At 43.4% G+C, this 20,631-nt stretch overlaps 2 protein-coding genes across 3 annotated transcripts in view; one reads left to right on the top strand and one right to left on the bottom strand.

The window, feature by feature from the left end:
- The window catches only part of LOC110584356 (centromere protein P), a 241,534-nt gene that overhangs the window by 153,492 nt on the left and 67,411 nt on the right, over positions 1-20,631 (top strand). The gene's annotated exons all lie outside the window — the stretch shown is intronic.
- The window catches only part of ECM2 (extracellular matrix protein 2), a 33,510-nt gene continuing 27,112 nt past the window's right edge, over positions 14,234-20,631 (bottom strand). For both annotated transcript variants that reach the window (XM_021694443.2, XM_021694442.2), the window contains exons 8-10: positions 20,127-20,266; positions 18,753-19,079; positions 14,234-15,327 (exon numbers count right to left, since the gene is read on the bottom strand). In XM_021694443.2, the coding sequence (XP_021550118.1) occupies positions 15,159-15,327; positions 18,753-19,079; positions 20,127-20,266 (636 nt within the window). In that variant the 3' untranslated portion in view covers positions 14,234-15,158. The remainder of the gene's footprint in view (positions 15,328-18,752; positions 19,080-20,126; positions 20,267-20,631) is intronic.

A 20,631-nucleotide genomic window follows, 5' to 3' on the forward strand; every position in this document is an offset into this window, starting at 1 on the left:
AAGCAGGGGGAGTGGGAGAGGGAGAAGCAGGCTTCCCGCGGAGCAGGGAGCCCGACGCGGGGCTCAATCCCAGGACCCTGGGACCATGACCTGAGCCAAAACAAAGAGTCCGACACCCAACTGACTGCACCACCAGGCACCCTTGCATATAATTTCTCAGACTCCTTCCTGACCTTCTCCTGGTGTGGAAATGGGGAGCAGCGATCTTGGTCCAAACAAAGGAGAACTGGAAAGGCCCTTGGGAATCATCTCCTACAAATTAGGAATGAAGTAGGTGGGGAGGAGGGTGTCTGTGGCCTCAAGAAATGCCTTTCAAAGCTCGGGAATCACCAGGAGGCTGAGTTGTGTGATGTCTGTCCAGAGGCTTCTGGCACTTCTGTGCCTTCTGCCCCTGGCTTCTGGGTGCAGTGGAGTGGATCGTATAGCATCTCGCAGTCGCTACGAGGGATCGTGTGGTCGATCGCTCATTCCACAAAACGGTGTTAAGTGCTATGAGGAAAAGCAGCAAAGAGCTGTGGGAGAAGCCCTGGGGGTTGTGAGGGGGCTGGCCTTGCAAGTATGATTTTAGGAAGGTTCTGGGCCATCAAACCTGAGGATGTAAACTGTATGCTCTTCCTGTGTAACCGGAGGTTGCCTAGGGGATACGCTCAGGAAGGACAGGGCTCTCTGGTTTAGGATTAATTACTTACACTGCAGGTCATGACGTGTGCACAGTATTCAGCCTGCAGATGTGTTTTGTTTGGAGCATATGGTCTTTTTATTTATTTATTTTTTTTTTTAAAGATTTTATTTATTTGTTTGACAGAATGAGAGAGAGAGCACATGAGAGGGGGGAGGGTCAGAGGGAGAAGCAGACTCCCTGCCGAGCAGGGAGCCCGATGCGGGACTCGATCCAGGGACTCCAGGATCATGACCTGAGCCGAAGGCAGTCGCTTAACCAACTGAGCCACCCAGGCGCCCATGGAGCATATGGTCTTTTTAAAAAACAGGAGATTTTATGTCAAAGTCCAAATTTATAGCATATCTTAAAAAACCAGTCTGACAAAGCTGGCCCTGACGTCCTGGGCAGTTCCAGCCATTGGCTGACCTGGTGGCAGCAGCCTTCTTCCTGCAGGCTCCTGGTCCCTGGTTCCCGGCTGCCCTCCCTCCCCTACCCCCTGTGCCCTCAGGCCGTTGGAGAGTTTGCTCTGAAAATGAGTTAATGACATGAATTGTCATTTAAAATGAATTGAGTTGAATTTATGGATATTGAAGGACTTATTGCAATAAGCTTATAATATTGTGTGGGTGTCAGATCTTTTAAACAATGTCTCAAAAGTCAGTTTGCTTTGAGGAAAGGGCACAAGTAATAGTTTTGCTTCAAATAAACTTTCTAGCTCTTTCCACTGAGAAGACTTGAATGCTCATGCATCTGACTTCCACATCTGTGTTTCTAAGGACCATTTCCCACTAGAAGGACCAAGGCTCCTAGGAGAAATGAAGAGTAACAGGTTGGGGCCAGGGAAGGCATAAGATGTGCCTGAAACATCTCATACCAGCCAGCATCAGAGTGCACAGAGTTTCCCGCGGACATGTGGACAGAGTGTGGAAGCCAGCGTGAAGAGACCGCGTGAGCACCTTACAGAGCACAGGGGTAGCCATGGATTATTGCATGTCAAATGCAAATGTTATTACAATAACAGGGAAAAGAGAGTCTGTGGGACAGCGCTTTTCCTACAGAAGAATGCCGGCTGATCAGGACAGAAGGAGCCAGAGCCCGACAGTCACCTGCTGGGACGTCTCCAGTGTGCTAACTGATTTAGGCAAAGATAGTCAGTGGAAGCCCAGACCACTATATGGAGGGTCACTGGATGGCAATATTCACACAGACCCAAAGTCTTACCTTACAGACTGTTTCTAATTACCAGGGAAAGATGGTACCACCTCAACCAAATGTCTCAGAATCACCAGTAATGGGCCTGCCCAACATCACCTGTGTGGGATTCCTGTCAGACATGTTTTATCTACGTCCAATCAGACAAATGCAAACAGGGGACATTTTACAAGAGAGCTGGCTGGGACCCTTCAGAACAGCGAAGGGCCGAGGCTGCTCTGGGCAGGGGTTACCATCGTAGGTCACGCACAGGAGACTGGAGGGTCCGTGTGTTAAACTCTGCGTCACACACACGGCCCCTGAGGGCATGGTTGGACAGTGGGGAACTCTGAGTATGGGCTGTGGTGAGACAGTCCTGGGTTTGCTGATGTGAGTGATTGTCATCGTTGCCCCATGGTCACATCAGGAGCTATCTGTGTTCTCAGAGCCTCCTCTGGTTCTGGGCGACAGTCTTAAGACATCCACAGCTTGCATTCGGATGGTCCAGCCTGTCCCTTGCAAATTCTTACGTGTGTATGGACATGGACGTGGGAGGGAGAAAGAGATAAAATGAATAGACAAAACAGTGTAAATTGGTGAATGTAGGTGAAGAGTATAGAGGTGGTCATTGTATTGTTCTTTCAACTTGTCTTTGGCCTTAAAAATATTGCTAAATAACTGTGGAGGGGAAAAGGCAGTTTGCCTTAATTTTAACTTGTTTATCCTTACCTCTAGTGAAATATTTACATGTAAAATTTTAAGTTAAGTAAGCTGTTCCCCTACACAGGGTTTCCTAACCATGGTGCGTGAATCCCTAGAGGATTGAAAGAGGCTTTATGAGCCTCTTGATACATGTGAAGTCTTAGTAGACGTGTGTTTTTCTTCGTGGAGGGCTTATCACAGCTCCCCTCATACCCTCACAGGGGTCCGTCCTTCAAATAGTTAAGAACTACTGCCCCAGAATTAGTATTTCAGACAGTATAAATTTGGTAATTTTGAATGTAATTCTCAACTTACATAAAACAAATCAACCTTTAGCAGATTCTTATAAAGAGTTTTGCTTCTATCAATTGATAGTTTAATGTAAGTTTATTTGACCGCAGAGACTCTGTTACTTAGAAACACACCATGACATTTCAATAGCATGATGCATTCCTTTTCTGTTCCAAACTAAGACGTGTTTAGTGCAATCACATGCTATTTTTAATGCAATATGCTTTCCCTTGTGTGGATTCACATTCTTCACATTTTGTGTAAAGGAAAAAATATGCTCGACTCTAAGTTTTGATTGTATCCACTTTCATGTAGAGAGAAATGTAACTTCAAAGAAGAAATAGTCATGCCTTTAATTTTCAGTTGTGTGATCACTGAGGCCTATGTACAGAGTTAGAAGCATTTGCTTCTTTGCAAATAACAGACTGAATTCCAGCATGGTGCACAGTCTCGACCGTTCCTGTTCGGCACATCAGGGCAGAGACATGTGAGTAACATGTTAGAGACATGTGAGTAACATGCTGAAGCATTCAGACGCACGGGCTCCGACGTGTGCTAACACATGACTGCCCTGTTGACAGTGGACTGCAGGGACAGGCACGAAATGCCCTAGCTCCCCCGGGGGACCATGTGGCCTGCCGCGCCCGGCTGCGTGACAGGGGGGCCAAGGCTTGCTTGCAGATGGACTGTATCCCTGCAGACCCCCTTGTGGGGTATCTGAGGCGGATTCTTACCTGCAGGACACCTTTCTTGATCACATACTCTTCTAGTTTGGCTGGCTATTTTAAATAGTTTTTCCTCCTTTTTAGGTGTTATAAGTAATCACAGTGAATCACATTTATAAGTAAGACTTTCTCTTCTTTCTTATAATAATCAGGATTTTTTTCAAATCAGCTTCTAAATTACTCCTGTCTATGACGAAGAGTAGTTTGGACTCTGTTGCATCCCACACGCACTGTGTGTTTATGGAGACCCTGGCTGTGCGTGCCTGCTTTCACTCTTCTCTGTGCGGAGGGTGTGAACAAAGGCTCCAGGTTTGGAAGAGCCGTGGACGTGCCACAGCGTCCTGCTGACCCCTGGCCTGTGCCATATGCCCGCTCCTGTCCCCACTATATTTCACAATCTAAGGAATCAATTACCTTGAATAATTAGTATCTACCATATTAAGAGTCCGGGCAGCCTTGAGCAAGTCACCGAACCTCCCTGCCTGCAGGTTTCCTGACACCTTATCAGTGAAGGAATGGATGCTCACCTGATCCTTTGTCCACCCTGTGCCCAGCACAGTCCTGGGTGGCCCCTCATTTGACCTTCCCAGCAGCCCGGGGAGGGAGATGGTGTTCCCCCCAGTTTCATGGGTGAGGACACTGGAAATCAGAGTCTAAGTAACATGACCAAGTCCGCAGCTAATAAAGACTCTGGGTCAGAACCATGATACTTGTTCTTGATTTTTAACTGTAAGAGATGGACCTCATGTTCCTTTTTTCTTTTCTTTTTTTAAGATTTTATTTATTTGACAGAGAGCGAGCGAGAGCAGGAACACAAGCAGGGGGAGTGGGAGAGGGAGAAGCAGGCTTCTTGCCAAGCAGGGAGCCCGATGTGGGACCCAATACTAGGACCCTGGGATCATGACCTGAGCCGAAGGCAGACGCTTAATGACTGAGCCACACAGGCGCCCGGACCTCATGTTTCAATAGACTTCTGGATTTGCAGACCTTGGAGTCCTCTTGTATAGGTTAGAGCTGTCCAGAAACTTCTATTTCCATGTGTGTGTTTTTTGTTTTGTTTCGTTTTAGGGAGTAGGGAGGAGAGGGGCAGAGGGAGAGGAGAGAGAGAATCTTAAGCAGGCTGCCTGCCCAGCACAGAGCCCCATGCGCTGCTGTTCCATCTCATGACCCTGAGATCATGACCTGAGCCAAAATCAGGAGTTGGGCGCTTAACCCACTGTGACACCCAGGCGCCCCTCATGCACACTTTTAATGTTTTTGAATTTTAGGTTGACTGAGGATCTGAATTTACATTCAGCTATGGACAGAAGAATAATTCAGTCATCTTCAGTCTGTAAATATATCTCCTACGAGGAAACTCTCTGTTTTCTAAATAAGGGAGGGAGGCGGAATAGATGTCAGAGAGGCCTTTGACCACCCTTTGAGGTTTCACTGAAACAGCAGAATTTGAGCAGTTCCTTTTATGTCAGCATCCATGAACCTAGTAATTCATGGTATATTTAAATGATGGCTTTCGAGAACATAGTTGATGTTGTTATTATGCAGAACAATCAGTTGGTTACGGAGTATTACCAGTTGTCAAAGCACGGCTTAGTTGTTTATAAAATACTCTGTGTTTTCTGATGTCCATGTCAGGAAATTTTTTTTTTTTAAAGATTTTATTTATTTATTTGAGAGAGAGAATGAGATAGAGAGAGCACATGAGATGGGGGAGGGCCAGAGGGAGAAGCAGACTCCCCGCTGAGCAGGGAGCCCGATGCCGGACTCGATCCCGGGACTCCAGGATCATGACCTGAGCCGAAGGCAGTCGCTTAACCAACTGAGCCACCCAGGCGCCCCATGTCAGGAAATATTAATAAGACAAATTATTCTTCATTAATTTTGGGACCCTGTATAAATCTTTTCCAGTTCAATGTCTCACTTTTCCTTTAAAAGTCCTCAGAGTTTGCAGATTCCTTTCTGTTTTGTTTAGGAGCAGTGTTGATACCAGCGCTGGAGGGCTCATGAGCTGATCAGTTCAGACCTGGGTTCAGCAGTCAGTTTAGCACCAATTTGGTGCTCAGAATGGAGGGATCCAAGAAACAACTTGTCTCTGTTCTTCTAGTTTTACAGCCGTTTTGGAGAAACATGATACACCCCCTGTCCGTCTGCTACGCAGCACCACACATACAATAAATAATCAGTGCACACCTAACTCATGATACAAGATTTGTCACCAGGGTGGTGGCACCCATCCCGAGGGCCAGGTGAGAGGGGGCCAGGCTTCTAGACGTATCTCGTCTTGTACCCCAGAAGCTCCGTGTGGTCAGATGGAAACTGGCAGTGGGCTTGGCTCCTTCGCTCCCTTGACATCAGGAGCCAGCGCCCATTAGGGTTCAGCTCCCCTGCCCATCTCCTCTCAGAGTTGTCCTTGCCTGTGCATTCCCGTCTTTCCCAATCCTACTATTGTCCTGCCTGAACTCTGTGGCAACCCCCAAATTCAGCATGTTCTTGCCCAAACTGTCCCCTCCTGTCAGCCTCTCTGCATCGTCCCTGAGGCATGAGCTGTTCTCTCTGGCTCCCTTCTCTTGTGTCTCTTGGCTGGCAGCCAGCTGTCCCGGCATCACACCCGTTCCTGTTTCTGCTCTTCCTCCTGTCACTTCTGCTGGTCTCGCCGGCCCCGCCGTGCTGGCTCATATCCCTTCCTGACACCGTTGCTCTCTTGACCTTCCTCCCTCAGAGCTCACAGTGCCCTCGCTTCTCCTTGTGCTAAGTCTGCTCTCCTGAGCCCTCCTCACCTCTGCTCATCCCCTCCACTCTGCTGACTCAGATCCTATGTCAGGGTCCCTCAAGCCTGATGCTCTTCGCTGCTCTGAATTCAGTGCCAGTTACCTCCCATATTGTACCACAGGCTTTCTTTGTTTCCCGGAATTTGTCAGTTCAGGGAAGCCATTTTTGCCTACTACACGAGCCACCAGTAAAAGTTGGGGGGGTTTATCCTTTAGCTAATCATCTGTGGCTTAAATTTTCACATACTAACCAAATCTAAAGTTATCTTAAAACAAGTGTTAAGATTTATTAGCACTTCCCAATGAATTTTTTTAAAGAATATTTATTTATTTTTTTGAGAGAGAGCTAGAGAGCACGTGCGTGCATGCAAGCGTGGGCGGGGGCAGAGTCAGAGAATGTCCAGCAGACTACCACTGAGTGTGGAGCCCACCACAGGGCTCGATCCCACGACCCCGAGATCATGACCTGAGCTGAAATCAAGAGTCAGATGCTTAACCGACAGCCACCCAGGCGCCCCCCACAATGAATTTAAAGGCTTATACTACATACTATTGAATGGTTATTGGAATAATCACATTCTTATGTGTGAGTGGGCTAATCATGCTGACCTCACTGCTCTTAGAAGTGTCCATATGTACGTACCAGAGGACACCGTGCAGAGGCAGATTTCAACTAGCGCCGTGGGTAGTTTTTGTCTTTTTTTTTTTTCTTTTTAGATTTTATTTTATTTATTTATTTATTTATTTGACAGAGAGAGACACAGCGAGAGCAGGAACACAAGCAGGGGGAGTGGGAGAGGGAGAAGCAGGCCTCCCATCTAGCAGGGAGCCCGATGCGGGGCTCGATCCCAGGATCCTGGGATGATGACCTGAGCTGAAGGCAGACGCCCAACGACTGAGCCACCCAGGCGCCCTGTCATGGTTTTTTTTTTTTAATTGAAGTATAATTAACATACAGTATTAGCTTCAAGTGTACAGTATATTGATTCAACATTCTACACATTATTCACTGCTCATCATGATAAACGTACTCTTAAGCCCCCTCACCTATTTCACCCCTCCCTCTCACTCACCTCCCCTCTGGCAACCAGTTTGTTCTCTGTATTTAAGAGGCTGGTTTTTTTTTGTCTCTTTTTTCTTTCATTCTTTGTTTCTTAAATTCTACATATGAGTGAAATCATATGGTATTTGTCTTAGTCTGGCTTATTTCACCTAGCATTACGCCCTGTAGGTCTGTCTATGTTGTTGCAAATGGCAGGATTTCATTCTTTCTATGGCTGAATAATATTCCATTGTATATATACACCACATCTTCTTTACCCATTCATCTATTGGACACGTGGGCTGCATATCATGGCTATTGTAAATAACGCTGCAATAAAGATGGGGTGCATATATCTTTTCAAATTAGTGTCTTCATTTTCTTTGGGTAAATACCCAACAGTGAAATTACTGGATCATATGGTAGTTCTATTTTTAATTTTTTTAGGTACCTCCAGACTGTTTTCCATACTGGCTGCACCAATTCACATTCCCACCAACAGTGCACAAGGGTTCCTTTTTCTCCACATCCTCATTAACACTTGTTACTTCTTGTCTTCTTGATTTTAGCCGTTCTGACTGGCGTGAGGTGGTATCTCATTGAGGTTTTGATTTGCATTTCCCTGATGACTAGTAATGTTGAGCATCTTTTCATGTGTCTGTTGGCTATCTGTATGTCTTCTTTAGAAAAATGTCTATTCAGATCTAGTGCCCATTACAATTGGATTACTTGTTTTGGGGGTGTTGGGTTGTGTAAGTTCTTTATATATTTTAGATATCAATCCCTTATCAGATATATCATTTGCAAATATCTTCTCCCATTCAGTAGGTTGCCTTTTTGTTTCATTGATGGTTACCTTTGTTGTGCAAAAGCTTTTTATTTTGGTGTTGTCCCAGTAGTTTAGTTTTGCTTTCATTTCTCTCAGGAGACATAGCCAGAAAAACGTTTTGACTGAAGTCAGAGAAATTACTGCCTGTGTTTTCTTCTAGGAGTTTTATGGTTTTGGGTCTCTTTCAATCCATTTTGTGTTTATTTTTGTGTATGGGATAAGAAAGTCCGGTTTCATTCTTTTTTATGTAACTGTCCAGTTTTCTCAACACCATTTGTTGAAGAGACTCTCTTTTCCTCATTATATATTCTTGTCTCCTTTGTTGTAGATTAATTGATCATATGAGGATGGATTTATTTCTGGGCTCTGTATTCTGTACTATTGATCAACATGTCTCTTTCTTTCTTTTTTTCAATGAGAAAGTGAGCACAAGTGTGCAGGAGAGGGAGAAAGAGAATCCCAAGCAAGCTCCACGCCCAGCATAGAGCCTGACATAGGGCTCGATCTCTCAACCCTGAGATCATGACCTGAGCCGAAACCAAGAGTCGGACGCTTAACCAACTGAGCCACCTAGGCGCCCCTCAATGTGTCTCTTTCTGTTTTGATTCCTACAGCTTTGTAGTATATCTTGAAATCTGGGATTGTGATACCTCCTGCTTTGTTCCTTCTCAAGATTGCTTTAATAATTCAGCATCTTTTGTGGTTCCACACAAATTTTAGAATTATTGTAGTTCTATGAAAAATGCTGTTGGTATTTTGGTAGGGATTGTAAATCTGTAGATTGGTTTGGGTAGTATGACATTTTAACAATATTAGTTCTTCCAATCCATGAGCATGGAATATCCTTCCACTTGTTTGTGTTGTCTTTAGTTTCTTTCATCAGTGTTTTATAGATTTTGGAGTACAGGTTTTTCACTTCTTTGGTTAAGTTTATTCCTAGATATTTTATTTTTGGTGCAATTGTAAATGGGATTGTTTTCTTAATTTCTCTCTCTGTTGCTTCATTGTTAGTGTATAGGAATGCAAGATTACTGTATATTAATTTTATATCCTGTGACTTTACTGAATGCATTTATCAGTTCTAATAGTTTTGTGATGGAATCTTTAGGGTTTTCTATATGTAGTGTCATGTCATCTGCAAATAGGGTAAATTTTACTTCTTCCTCACCAATTTGGATGCCTTTTATTCCTTTTTCTTGTCTGATTGCCATGGCTAGGACTTCCAGTACGTGTTGAATAGAGTAGTGAGATTGAACATCCTTGTCTTATTCCTGACCTTAAAAGGAAAGCTCTTAGTTTTTCCCCATTGAGTGTGATGTTTGCTGTGGGTTTTTTGTATATGGTCTTATTAGGTTGAAGTATGTTCCTTCTAAACCTATTTTGTTGAGGGATTTTTTTTAAGATTTTATTTATTTGAGAGAGATAGAGAGTAGAGCACAAGCAGGGGGAGGAACAGAGGCAGAGGGAGAAGCAGGCTCCCCGCTGAGCAGGGAGCCCCATGCGGGACTCGATCCCAGGATGCTGGGATCATGAAGGCAGACGCTTAACTGACTGAGTCACCCAGGCGCCTCTGTTGAGGGTTTTTTATCATGAGTGGGTGTTGTGCTTTGTCAGATGCATTTTCTGTGTCTGTTGAGATGATCTATGATTTTTATCCTTTCTCTAATTGATGTAATGTATCACGTTGATTGATTTGCAAATACTGAAGCATCCTTGCATCCCTGGATTAAATCCCACTTGATCATGGTGAATTATTTTTTTTAACATATTTTTGGATTTAGGTGCTAATATTTTGAGGATTTTTGCATCTGTATTCATCAGAGATCTTAATATGGACTTTTCTAATAATAGGGGACCTTAACACCCCACTTACAGCATCAATGGACAGATCATCCAGACCAAAATTCAACACAGAAACAGTGGCTGTGAACAACACATTTGACCAGATGGACCTAATAGATATATTCAGAACAATCCATCCAAAACCAGCAGAATACATATTCTTTTCAAGTGCACATGGAACATTCTTCAGAATAGGGCACATATTAGGTCACAAAACAAGTCTCAAGATTGAAATCATATCATGTATTTTTTTCTGATCACAACACTATGAAACTAGAAATCAAAAGAAAAAGTCTGAAAATTACATGGAGACTAAATAACATGCTGCTAACCAATGAATGGGTCAGCCAAGAAATGAAAGAGGAAATCAAAAAAGTACATGGAGACAAATGAAAACACAACGGTCCAGAATCACTGGGATGCAGGAAAAGCTGTTCGAAGAGAGAAGTTTAGAGCAATACAGGCCTACTGCAGGGAGCAAGAAAAATCTCAAATAACCTAACCTTACACAGAAAGGAGTTAGAAAAAGAAGAACAAAACCCAAAACCAGTAGAAGGAAAGAAATAATAAAGATTAGAGCAGAAATAAATGAGATAGAGTAAAAAGCAATAGAACAGATCAATGAAACCAGCAGTTGGTTTTTTGAAAAAGTAAACAAAATTGATAAACCTTTTACCAGGCTCATCAAGAAGAAAGGAGACAGAACTCAAATAAAATCAGAAATGAGAGAGGGGATGTAATAGCTGACACCACAGAAATATAAAGGATTATAAGAGAGTATTAGGAAAAATTATTTCCCAACAAATTGGACAACCCTGAAGAAATGGATAAATTCCTAGAAACATAAGCTCCCAAAACTGAAACAGGAAGAAATAGAAAATTTGAACACATCAGTAACCAGCAAAGACATTGAATCACTAATCAAAAAACTCCCAACAACAAATAAAAGTCCAGGACCAGACGGCTTCACAAGTGAATTCTACCCAACATTTAAAGAAGAGCTAATACCTATTCTCAAACTATTCCACAAAAATAAAAGAGGAAGGAAAACTTCCAAACTGATTCTATGAGGCCAGCATTATCCTGATACCAAAGCCAGACAAAGACACTACAAAAAAGGAATTTTTTTCTTTTTTTTCTATGTTAATGAAAGCAGTCATCTTAAGGAGTAATTAACTTTGACTTGATCAGGCTGACTCTCTAGGTGATGTGTGGGGTCAGTGGACAGTGCAAGCCCACAGAGAGGGCGTTGGACCTTGCTCACCTCTGTTGGCAGCACCCACTATACCAGGTGCCCAGCGCCCACTCAGGTGTCCAGACTTTCCGCTTTTTGGACTTCAGTCAGAAGAAGCAGAGTAAGTCCAGGCTCAGCCACACGCCCCATGTTGCTTCCAAGTGGCACCCACCGACTCTTGCCACAGCGTCCTCACCTGTGCTCCCTCAGTCACCTGCTTTCCCGGGTGTTTCTGGTCAGAGGACAGCAGCCCCACCCCACTGTGGTGGGGCTGCAAAGGAGCAGACGTGCCAACTAGACCTCCTTGCCCAGCACACAGGGAGGCTGGCCATGTCCAGGCAGCTGTAATCCATGCACCTGAGAAGCCTTTGCTCTGGCCAAGGCTCTCCAGCCATGTGTTGTAGGAGTGAAGAGGAGTTGGGCCAAGGGTTAGGGAAGGACCAGGGACTTAAGAGCATGTTCTTTGTGAATCTTAAAACTTGCTTTGTGAGTCAGATAGCACCTGTCCATTGGTTCTAAGAAAAAGCATGGGAGGGCAGGAGCAGCTAATCTTTCTGAAGGTAGCAAAGTTGCTCTGTCTGAAGGAGAGTGCACTTCTTCAGGGACATTTCCACCCCAGGGCGCCACAGACCCCTTGAAAACCACTGATCTGTTCCAGACACATTATTTTATGATTGAATCAAGTGATCCCAGACAAGTAAAATGGCTGTAAACTAATCATTGGAGATCAAGGTGGGCACCCAGGCCTGATTCCTGGTATAGTTATTTCCTTATAATTCCAGGCTTTACGTGTCTTTGACCATGTCATATCTTTAGTGCTTTTTTGTAATAATCCTAAGCCATATCTCAAAATTAAAAATATGGTTAGCATTCTTTGTATGTATGTGCAAAGATGACACACCATTAATATTTTAGGTCATAGCTACACTAGAACTTTCTATGTGTTAGTATGTGTTACATATGTGTTAGTAATTACAACATATTTCTGAAGCCAAGCAGAACATCTCTTTGTTTTTAACGTTATATCATGAAGAATGTTTGCTATAAAGACATTTATCACTCTTTTTTTTAAAGGAATTCAAACTTCCTATCCAGGACATGATGAAATTTCAAGGCCGAACAAGTTCATTGCTAGACATATTTTATATTTGAAGTTATAAAATCAGAAATAAAAGTGTCTTCCAACTTAAGAACAACACTTCCTTCAATCACTCTGATTTTCAGCCTTCCAGGAGACTGTTCTGGCCGGGTATCCCAGCTGCACAGTGTGGTCTTCACGCACACTGGCGCCCAGGGTCACTGCACACCTACCGTGGGGCAGCACCCCGTGGCAGCTCATGGGGCTCGCACACTCTTGAGACCCAGGGTCTGGGAGCTGAGGACCCCAGCTTCACCACAGCACCACCCTGTTCTGCTGACCTCATTGCCCTTGGTTGGCCTTGATGTGACTGTCTCTCTGATGTTCCGCTTATTTTCCCTTCCACACTGTGTGTTCCTAGAGAGGAGAGACCTCTTCAGTTCTGTTTATTCCCGTCTCTCTCTAGAACAGCATCTGAAACACAGGTTCAAGTCAGAAGGAGAAATGAGTGCAGGAATGGCTCAGTATCTGTCTGCATTGTCCCAGGGTGCAAACTCTGTTGACTCACCTTAAACTTTGCTGCCTAGACTGCCTTAAACGATTTATGTCAGTACATTTATATTCACACAGCAGGAAGTATAACGGAAGGGTTCTTGTTAAATAGATGAATGACTGTATCTTCTTGTTTTTACCTGTCTCACATTCAACTTGGCCAATTTAAATTCATTATGCTCCTACTTTCCTAAAGTGCTTATAAATCTCAACTTTTTGTTCCATAAGATTCTGCTTCTGCTCTTAGCCACCTGCCCTGATTCTAACAGCATTCATCGTATTGTTGTTATTGTTCATGTTACAATCTCAAAATCCTAGCTATTACAAGAGGGTGCTTAAAAGGAAGGGCTTAGAAATAAAATTAGCATGGGGTGCCTGGCTGGCTCAGTCCATGGAACATGACTCTTGATCTCAGGGTTGTGAGTTCAAGCCCCACACTGGGTGTGGAAATTACTTAAAATCTTAAAAAAAAAAAAAAAAAAAAAAGGGGGGGTGCCTGGGTGGCCCAGTCAGTTGACTCAGTTTCAGCTCTGGTCATGATGTCAGGGTTGTGAGATCGAGTTCTGCACTCAGCAGAGAGTCTGCTTGAGATTCTCTCCCTCTGCCCCCCCAATGCCCCGTGCATGCGCGCTGTCTCTCTCTCTGTCTCTCTAGAATAAATAAATAAATCTTTAAAAAAAATAATAAATAGAATTAGCTCAAATGGGATAAAATCAAACTCACATCTTAGAAAGTTGCTCAGGAACTAGATTTGGGGGCGCCTGGGTGACTCAGTCGTTAAGCGTCTGCCTTCAGCTCAAGTCATGGTCCCAGGGTCCTGGGATCGAGCCCCGCGTTGGGCTCCCTGCTCAGCAGGAAGCCTGCTTCTCCCTCTCCCACTCCCCCTGCTCCCCTGCTTGTGTTCCCTCTTTGCTGTCTCTCTCTCTGTCAAATAAATAAATAAAACCTTTAAAAAAAAAAAAAAGGAACTAGTTTCGGTGACTATGCTGGTGGCTGTCACTTTGATCCAGAAGGTTGATAATAAGTGCACTCACCTGCATGCCACACTTCGCAGATGTTTCTCATCGCTCCATGGTTCTCTGACAGCCTGTGAAGTGGGGCTGGGAGCTCCCGCGGGTGGGGAGACAACTGTTACAAGATCGGGTCACTGAAGTTTGAAAAGTTAAAGTGATCTGAATATAAGCTCCTAGTCTGGTGTTTTGTAGACACAAAATTGAGAGCAACAAGAGAAGTCAACACAGTTTCTATGTGTGTCCTTTATAAATTATTCTAGAAATAATGACAAAAGATCATTACATAATGAAAATTTTAATACCATATGGTTTTGGTAGGTTCTAGTACATGGTAAATGCTAAGAGCTTTCTGTTAAATTGAACTGAATAAAAGGATACTTGTGAGCACGTTAGGGCAAAGAAGGTAGGTGCTAACAATGACCAATGGAGCAAAAGTTTTCAAAAATGTGTGCCTTCGGTTTATATTTATAAGGTTGTAGCACAGACAATTAATATATTTTAAGCAAACTCCACTACTTTCCATAAAATCTTTTGATCTTGAATAAAGAATAATGAGGGTGCTTAAAATTTTTTAGACTGACACAGAAATTTTAGACTTGGAGAAAAGTTTCAAAAATAGTGTAGAATTCACATATACCTTCCTATAATGTTAATAACCAGTATGTAACCATACTACAAGTCTCAAAACCAGGAAGTTACATGTCAGTAGTGTTTTAATTTCACATGTGAGGAATTAGAGCAAAGCCAATCGCTAAGTATATTATACAATAATTATAGTATAGGATCTTATAGAAAATGAGTAGATTATTGTTTTAACAGTAGGATAATTAACAGAACACTAATTCATAAATTCTAGCTATTTTTTTTTTCTCTCATACACTTCTCGGTCTTGAACCGTAACACACACAATTTTTAAAGGGACTTTGAGTGTTTCGGCTGATAGCAATACTCAGGACAGTTGTAAAGGACATACTTATTTTGCTCCAGATTTTCCCAGTCTAAGTCAACAGTGAATAAAATCCTGTTCTCTAAGGAACCTTGCAGTTAAAGGGCTTTTTTTCTGGAGTGTGAGGCTGAAACTTTCCCTAAAACTGGTGAAGTAAACTTGGGGTATGTTTTGGTTGTTTCTCTATGGGGTGGCAAGTCAGGTGGGGTCTCACTTATCAATGACAAATGCTGCTGCAGCAAATATAGGAGTGCAGGTTCCAAGTGATGAACAAAAACCTGGAATTATTTAATATTTTGTGGTTTAAGAACTATACTTGAGTATGATCTTATGCATGCAAATGCATAGGATGATATTTCTCTTGTTTTAATATAATTGTTTTCAAGATGAAGATGCTCCAGGGTCGAATCACCATCTTCTTCAGCATTGCAAATTTGTTCTGGAAGAATATTCCTGAGGAAAAATAGATGTACAAGTCATAAACGGTCCAAGCAGTATTCAGGCTTTATCATTTGGAGTTAAGTTGTACATTTGTTTAAAAATGTTTTTGTTGCTAAAATAAAACTGGATCTTTTTCTGATAGACTAGAATAAATTTCAAATATGTTAAAGATGTGAAAAATGAAGCCATAGGAGTAGAATAAAGTATACCCTGGGAGTGGGAAAAAAATCTCCCTTGACTCAAAAATGAGAAACACTAAAAGAAAAGAATAAATTGACTACAGGCATTTTAAAAATGCAAAGTTAAGAGACATGGCAAACTAGGAGACTGTTGCAAGTTTGCAACTTACATCACAGATACAGGGCTAATGTACAAAGCCCTCTTAAAAACCTATGCAGAGGGCGCCTGGGTGGCTCAGTTGGTTGAGCGACTGCCTTCGGCTCGGGTCGTGATCCTGGAGTCCCTGGATCGAGTCCCGCATTGGGCTCCCTGCTCGGCGGGGAGTCTGCTTCTCCCTCTGACCCTCCCCCCTCTCATGTACTCTCTCTCTCTCTCTCATTCTCGCTCTCTCAAATAAATAAATAAATCTTAAAAAAAAAACAAAAAAAAACCTATGCAGAAAAAGAAGAGGGGGAAATGCCCGGCTAACCGGTTCACCGAAGAAAAAATGAAATGACATGGGAACATGAAAAGATGCTTAGTTTCATTCATGATAAGACAAAAATGCATACTGCGAGTATCCTGCCACACCTCCGCCACTGACCAGAGTTGCCTCCCACAAAAACATTCACAAGCTCATTAACGTGGTCCGGTCCTGGGGCTGTGCAGGACCCCCATCCCCGGCGGGAGGGACCAGACCAGGGGCCAGGCAGCATCTCCCTTCACTCAGCTAGGAACCTCGCCCAGAGTTAGGCCAGAAAATGTAAAATGCCGTCCAAGGTTATGCATTATGGATTGTTTGTAGTAGTAAAAGAAAGGAAACAAGTAGGTGTCTGTCTGTAAGGAACTGGTTAAATGGCATACTGGTCAGTTGTAAAAAGAATAAGGAAATTCTCTGTATATTGGTAAAGAGTGATAGGATATACTGATAATCTTTAAAAAGTAAAGAGTAAAAAAACCGAGAGAGAGAAAAGAAAAATCTTTCTGTGTCATAATTTGTGTGGGAATTGCGGAAGGGCCTGGGGAATAGGAATGTGCATGTATGCGTATATTTGCAAACAGAAATACTGGGAAAAACTACAAAGTAATTTTAAAAGAATTAACCTATGGGCAATGATGGAGTATAGCATATGGGACAGGCTAAGAAGAAAGACTTCTCTTCATATACCTTGTTACAGTTTTGACTTTGGAATTTTATAAACGTTTAATATAGTCAAAATAACGTTAAACAGGAAATAGCAATTCCTAAAAACCAAAAACAAGCTAAAGCCCTTATCAGAGTGTCAGGTCGTTGACATGTTGTCACAGAGAAAACCGTTGTTCCTTCTGCCACAAGTCCTCGAGGCACATATTCTAAAGACAAACAGAGAGCTCCCTAAGACACCGTATACTTCATCCAGTACTTCTGGGGTTATAACAGTGGTATTCTTACTTTGAAACTATTGTTTGTATATTGTAAGATAGTTAATGATGTTGGGAACCTAGATTCCTAGTATAAGATAAACAAATTTAAAACAAAGAATACTCTCTATGGTTAAATTAGAATTGGGAACATCAATGTGAAGTCCTGTTCGTTTTCTTTACAAAATACATATTTCCTGGCAATTCACTACAAGGCCTTGAAACAGTAACACCACTTTGGAAAAGGAACGTGCCTGGTCCCCAGCCTGGGGCATGTGATGTGAATGCTGCTCCCAGTGAGGGGGGTATGGGGACCTCTGAAAGAAGGCTGTCACAGGTGCGCAGTAGGGGCGGGGAAAGTGCGCCGCCCAGGACCAAAGAGGGCTACCACCCGCCAAGGAGGGGGGCTTAGGAACAATATAGTTGATTAAAACATTCCGAATATATAAAACCGTAAGTTAATACTGATTATCCAGAGAAAGAAAGCCAAAAACAAAATAATAAAACAAACACTTAGGCACCAAATTTTTTTCCTGAGACAGCCTCTGTTAACATTTTAATATATTGTATAGTCCTTTCCATTCCTACTTACCACATACGTATCATTTTTTCCAGTTTTATAAAGACAGCATTAACATACAGTATGATATTAGTTTAAGGTATACGACATGATTTGATATTTGTATATATTGCAAAATGATCATCATTATATTAAGTTTAGTTAACATCTGTCAGCTCACATAGTTAGATATTTGTAGCCAGCTTCTTGGTCTGATTGGACATTTAAAGGAAAGAACTGGGCATTTGTCTTACCTTTAAGTGACCCTAGCTGAAAAAATCCTTTACAAAGGAATTCCAGCTACTAACAGATGTGTAAAGGGTAACAAAAGTAGTGGGTCACTGTTTTGTTGCCCCTAAGGAAATAAGTTTCAAGCAGCACTCATCTGTGAGTGAGACCCTTGGTTCAGAGGTGAGGAAAAAGGTATTAATGGAGATTCCAGACTGTGACCACCTGAATCCCACCAGAAGTGGGACAGACGTGTGCGTCCTCATGCAGCAAATAGGAAGCACAGAGCACAGCCTACGACGTACGTAGCCAAGCAGCTTTTAACTGCATCTTACAAAGCCTTCCCCATGCCCACCTCTCTCCCCAGCACTGTTATACACCCTTGACTCTTTTTTTATTACTATGTTCAGTTGTCCACTGTACAGTACATCATTAGTTTTGGTGTAGTGTTCAGTGACTCATTAGCTGCATATGTACACCCATGACTCTTTCCCTCTGTGTTTTAGGAATTCGTGTTTGGATTGTAGAGACAGAGAAAAGAGGAAGGGGTATGCTCCTCAGGGACAGGAGCCCACCTCAGGGACTGGCTACGGCTGCATTACCATAGCATTCCAGAGTCATTCTTGAGTCCTTCGTGCTGTCCAGGCAGACAGAAAACTGGGTCCCCAGAAGTGAGAAAAGCTGAGTCTCAATAATTTTATTCAGAATTCTACCTTCAGAAAAAATCTAGATAGAATCAGTTTTAATTTTAGCATATATTTAAGTTTTGTTCTCTACAGAGTAGAGTTTTAAAAATTACACATGGAGGTAGAAGCAGCATAATCGTCCGCCTCCTGGGTTCCCAGTATCGCGCAGTAATATTCTGTTCTAAAGGGTTTTTACTGGGAAAGTTTGCAAACCTAGACACACACAGAAAAAAGCTATGATGAATCCTTTTGTACCTGCAAACATCTGCCAGTTTTGTTTAATGTGGCCTCTTGTCCTTTTTCCCCTTATAAGTAAATCCCAGACATCATGTCGTGGTTGTTTAATCATATCCTCTGTCAGCCACACCAATTTTAAACTGATACTTGAAAAAGCCAAAATTTACCGTATCTTGTTGTTGTTCAGCCTCAGAAAATGTAGTGCTTTCATTTCCCGTACTCCAGGTGGTATAGATTTTAAGTCATTGTGATCCAGAAACAGCTCTCTCAGAGAATGATAAGCCCCATAGAAGGAGACTCGGTCCACTCCGTCATCAGAGAGTCTGTTAAATGACAGGTACAGGTACTCCAGGCCTGGCTCCATGTGGCCAAACACATAGCCGGGGATGCGCTCGATCTGGTTCCCAAGGAGTACGAGGTGCAGCAGGGACTTGGGCAGGTAGGAAGGGACGTGGTAGAGCTTGTTGTAGGAGAGGTCGATGGACTCCAGATTTCTGCAACAAAGAAGGATGAGCGGGGCGCAGCGTAAGGCAGGAACCATGAGCTCCGGGCTCGGACAGGGCCGTGTTCCTGCCACCGCCTGGTTTGCAGTAGTGACTCCTGCATGAGGGGGGCTGTGTGGTGGCCTGCCCCATCTGTCCGCAAGGCTCACGCTCTTACCTGGGCACTGCACCACGGCTCCTGCTCCGCTATAAGGAGCGCAAGGTTCAGGAAGAACCACTCTCTCTAGGGTCAAATGTGAATCGGAAACGAAGTCCAGTGTCCTAGCTTTTGTCAAGCTGCCTCTCCCTGAAATCGCCCCTGGTTCCAGCAAGGACGTGGTGGTGGTGTGGAATCTGCATTCTTGCTGCACACCTGATCTGATGGCCTGCCATGCGGGGGCTTATGGTGAAACGGAGCTCGTGTTCGGAGCTTCCCCTGTGGCTTCTGAGTCGCCCTGCCACCACCACGTCCTGCTGGACCCGGCTGGCCCTCCACACCCTCTCCTGCCCCTGAAAGGTGCCTGTTCCCTCTGTTTCACCCAGATCCCTCGTGCCCTCGACACACAGCCCACCCTGCCCCTCCTGACAGGCAAGATCCCCTTCCCTGCGTCCTTGCCAGGAGGATGGATCCTGCTTCCAGCCTTCCCTGTCAGGCCAAGCACTGTTCGGACTGTTTTCTAAGACTTGAGATAGAGAAGTGCTTTGGAGGAATGAAGACAGTGTGGCGTAGGACAAGGGAACCTGGTGGTCCCATGGCAGGGTGGGGCTGGGGGAGGCAGGGATGGTCTCTCTCCAACTTCACGGCCACCTGTGAGGTGGACAGACCTCGGGTCCCTCGCTGCCCTTGGGTACCTCACTGCTTGGGTTCGCGCACGGCCACCCCAACACCAGTCCCACCATACACGATATGAGCTCCAAGCACGTAGCCAGGTTCTGGAGAGGGGGAGGCTCACGAAGGAGGGGTGCCACCACTAAGCTTGCTCCCCCACGTTCAGACCCTGTGAGTAACAGCAGAAGGAAGAGACTGTCTAAGAAAGGCGAAGAGCAGCGTCTACTCACTCTTGATTTATCCAGGCTAGAGGAGCAATCCTGTTTTCCTCAATTTTATTATGACGTAGCACAATGACATTGATTTTTCTGGTGTGGTTGAAACAGATCTCAGTTATTTCTTCAATTTGGTTATTTTCTAGGTATAATTCCTATAATTAAGAGAAAAGACTGTTTTTCTTTGTGTTGGTTGGTACATATATTCAGCTACACAGAGATGAAAATGGTAGTGTGGACTGTTCTCATTAGTATTATCTGGAGAGTCTTCTGCTGCTCTTCCAAGTGAATTCATTGTTGTAAGTTGTCTTATTCTCTCTAATTAGTGAAATAAAATGTACCATCTTTCATGGTCATGGAATTAAATGAATTTTTTAAATCATAAAATGTTGCAAAATACAGCATACCATAATAATTGTATAAAGTTCTCTAATGTACAAAACTTACTCATGTAAATTATCTCATTTGGCTTCAAAACCCTAGAAAATTGTAGAAATGGTCATTCCTGTTCAGTAGTGGA

Source organism: Neomonachus schauinslandi, chromosome 13 (genome assembly GCF_002201575.2).
Source record: "Neomonachus schauinslandi chromosome 13, ASM220157v2, whole genome shotgun sequence".
Taxonomy (NCBI): Eukaryota; Metazoa; Chordata; class Mammalia; order Carnivora; family Phocidae; genus Neomonachus; species Neomonachus schauinslandi.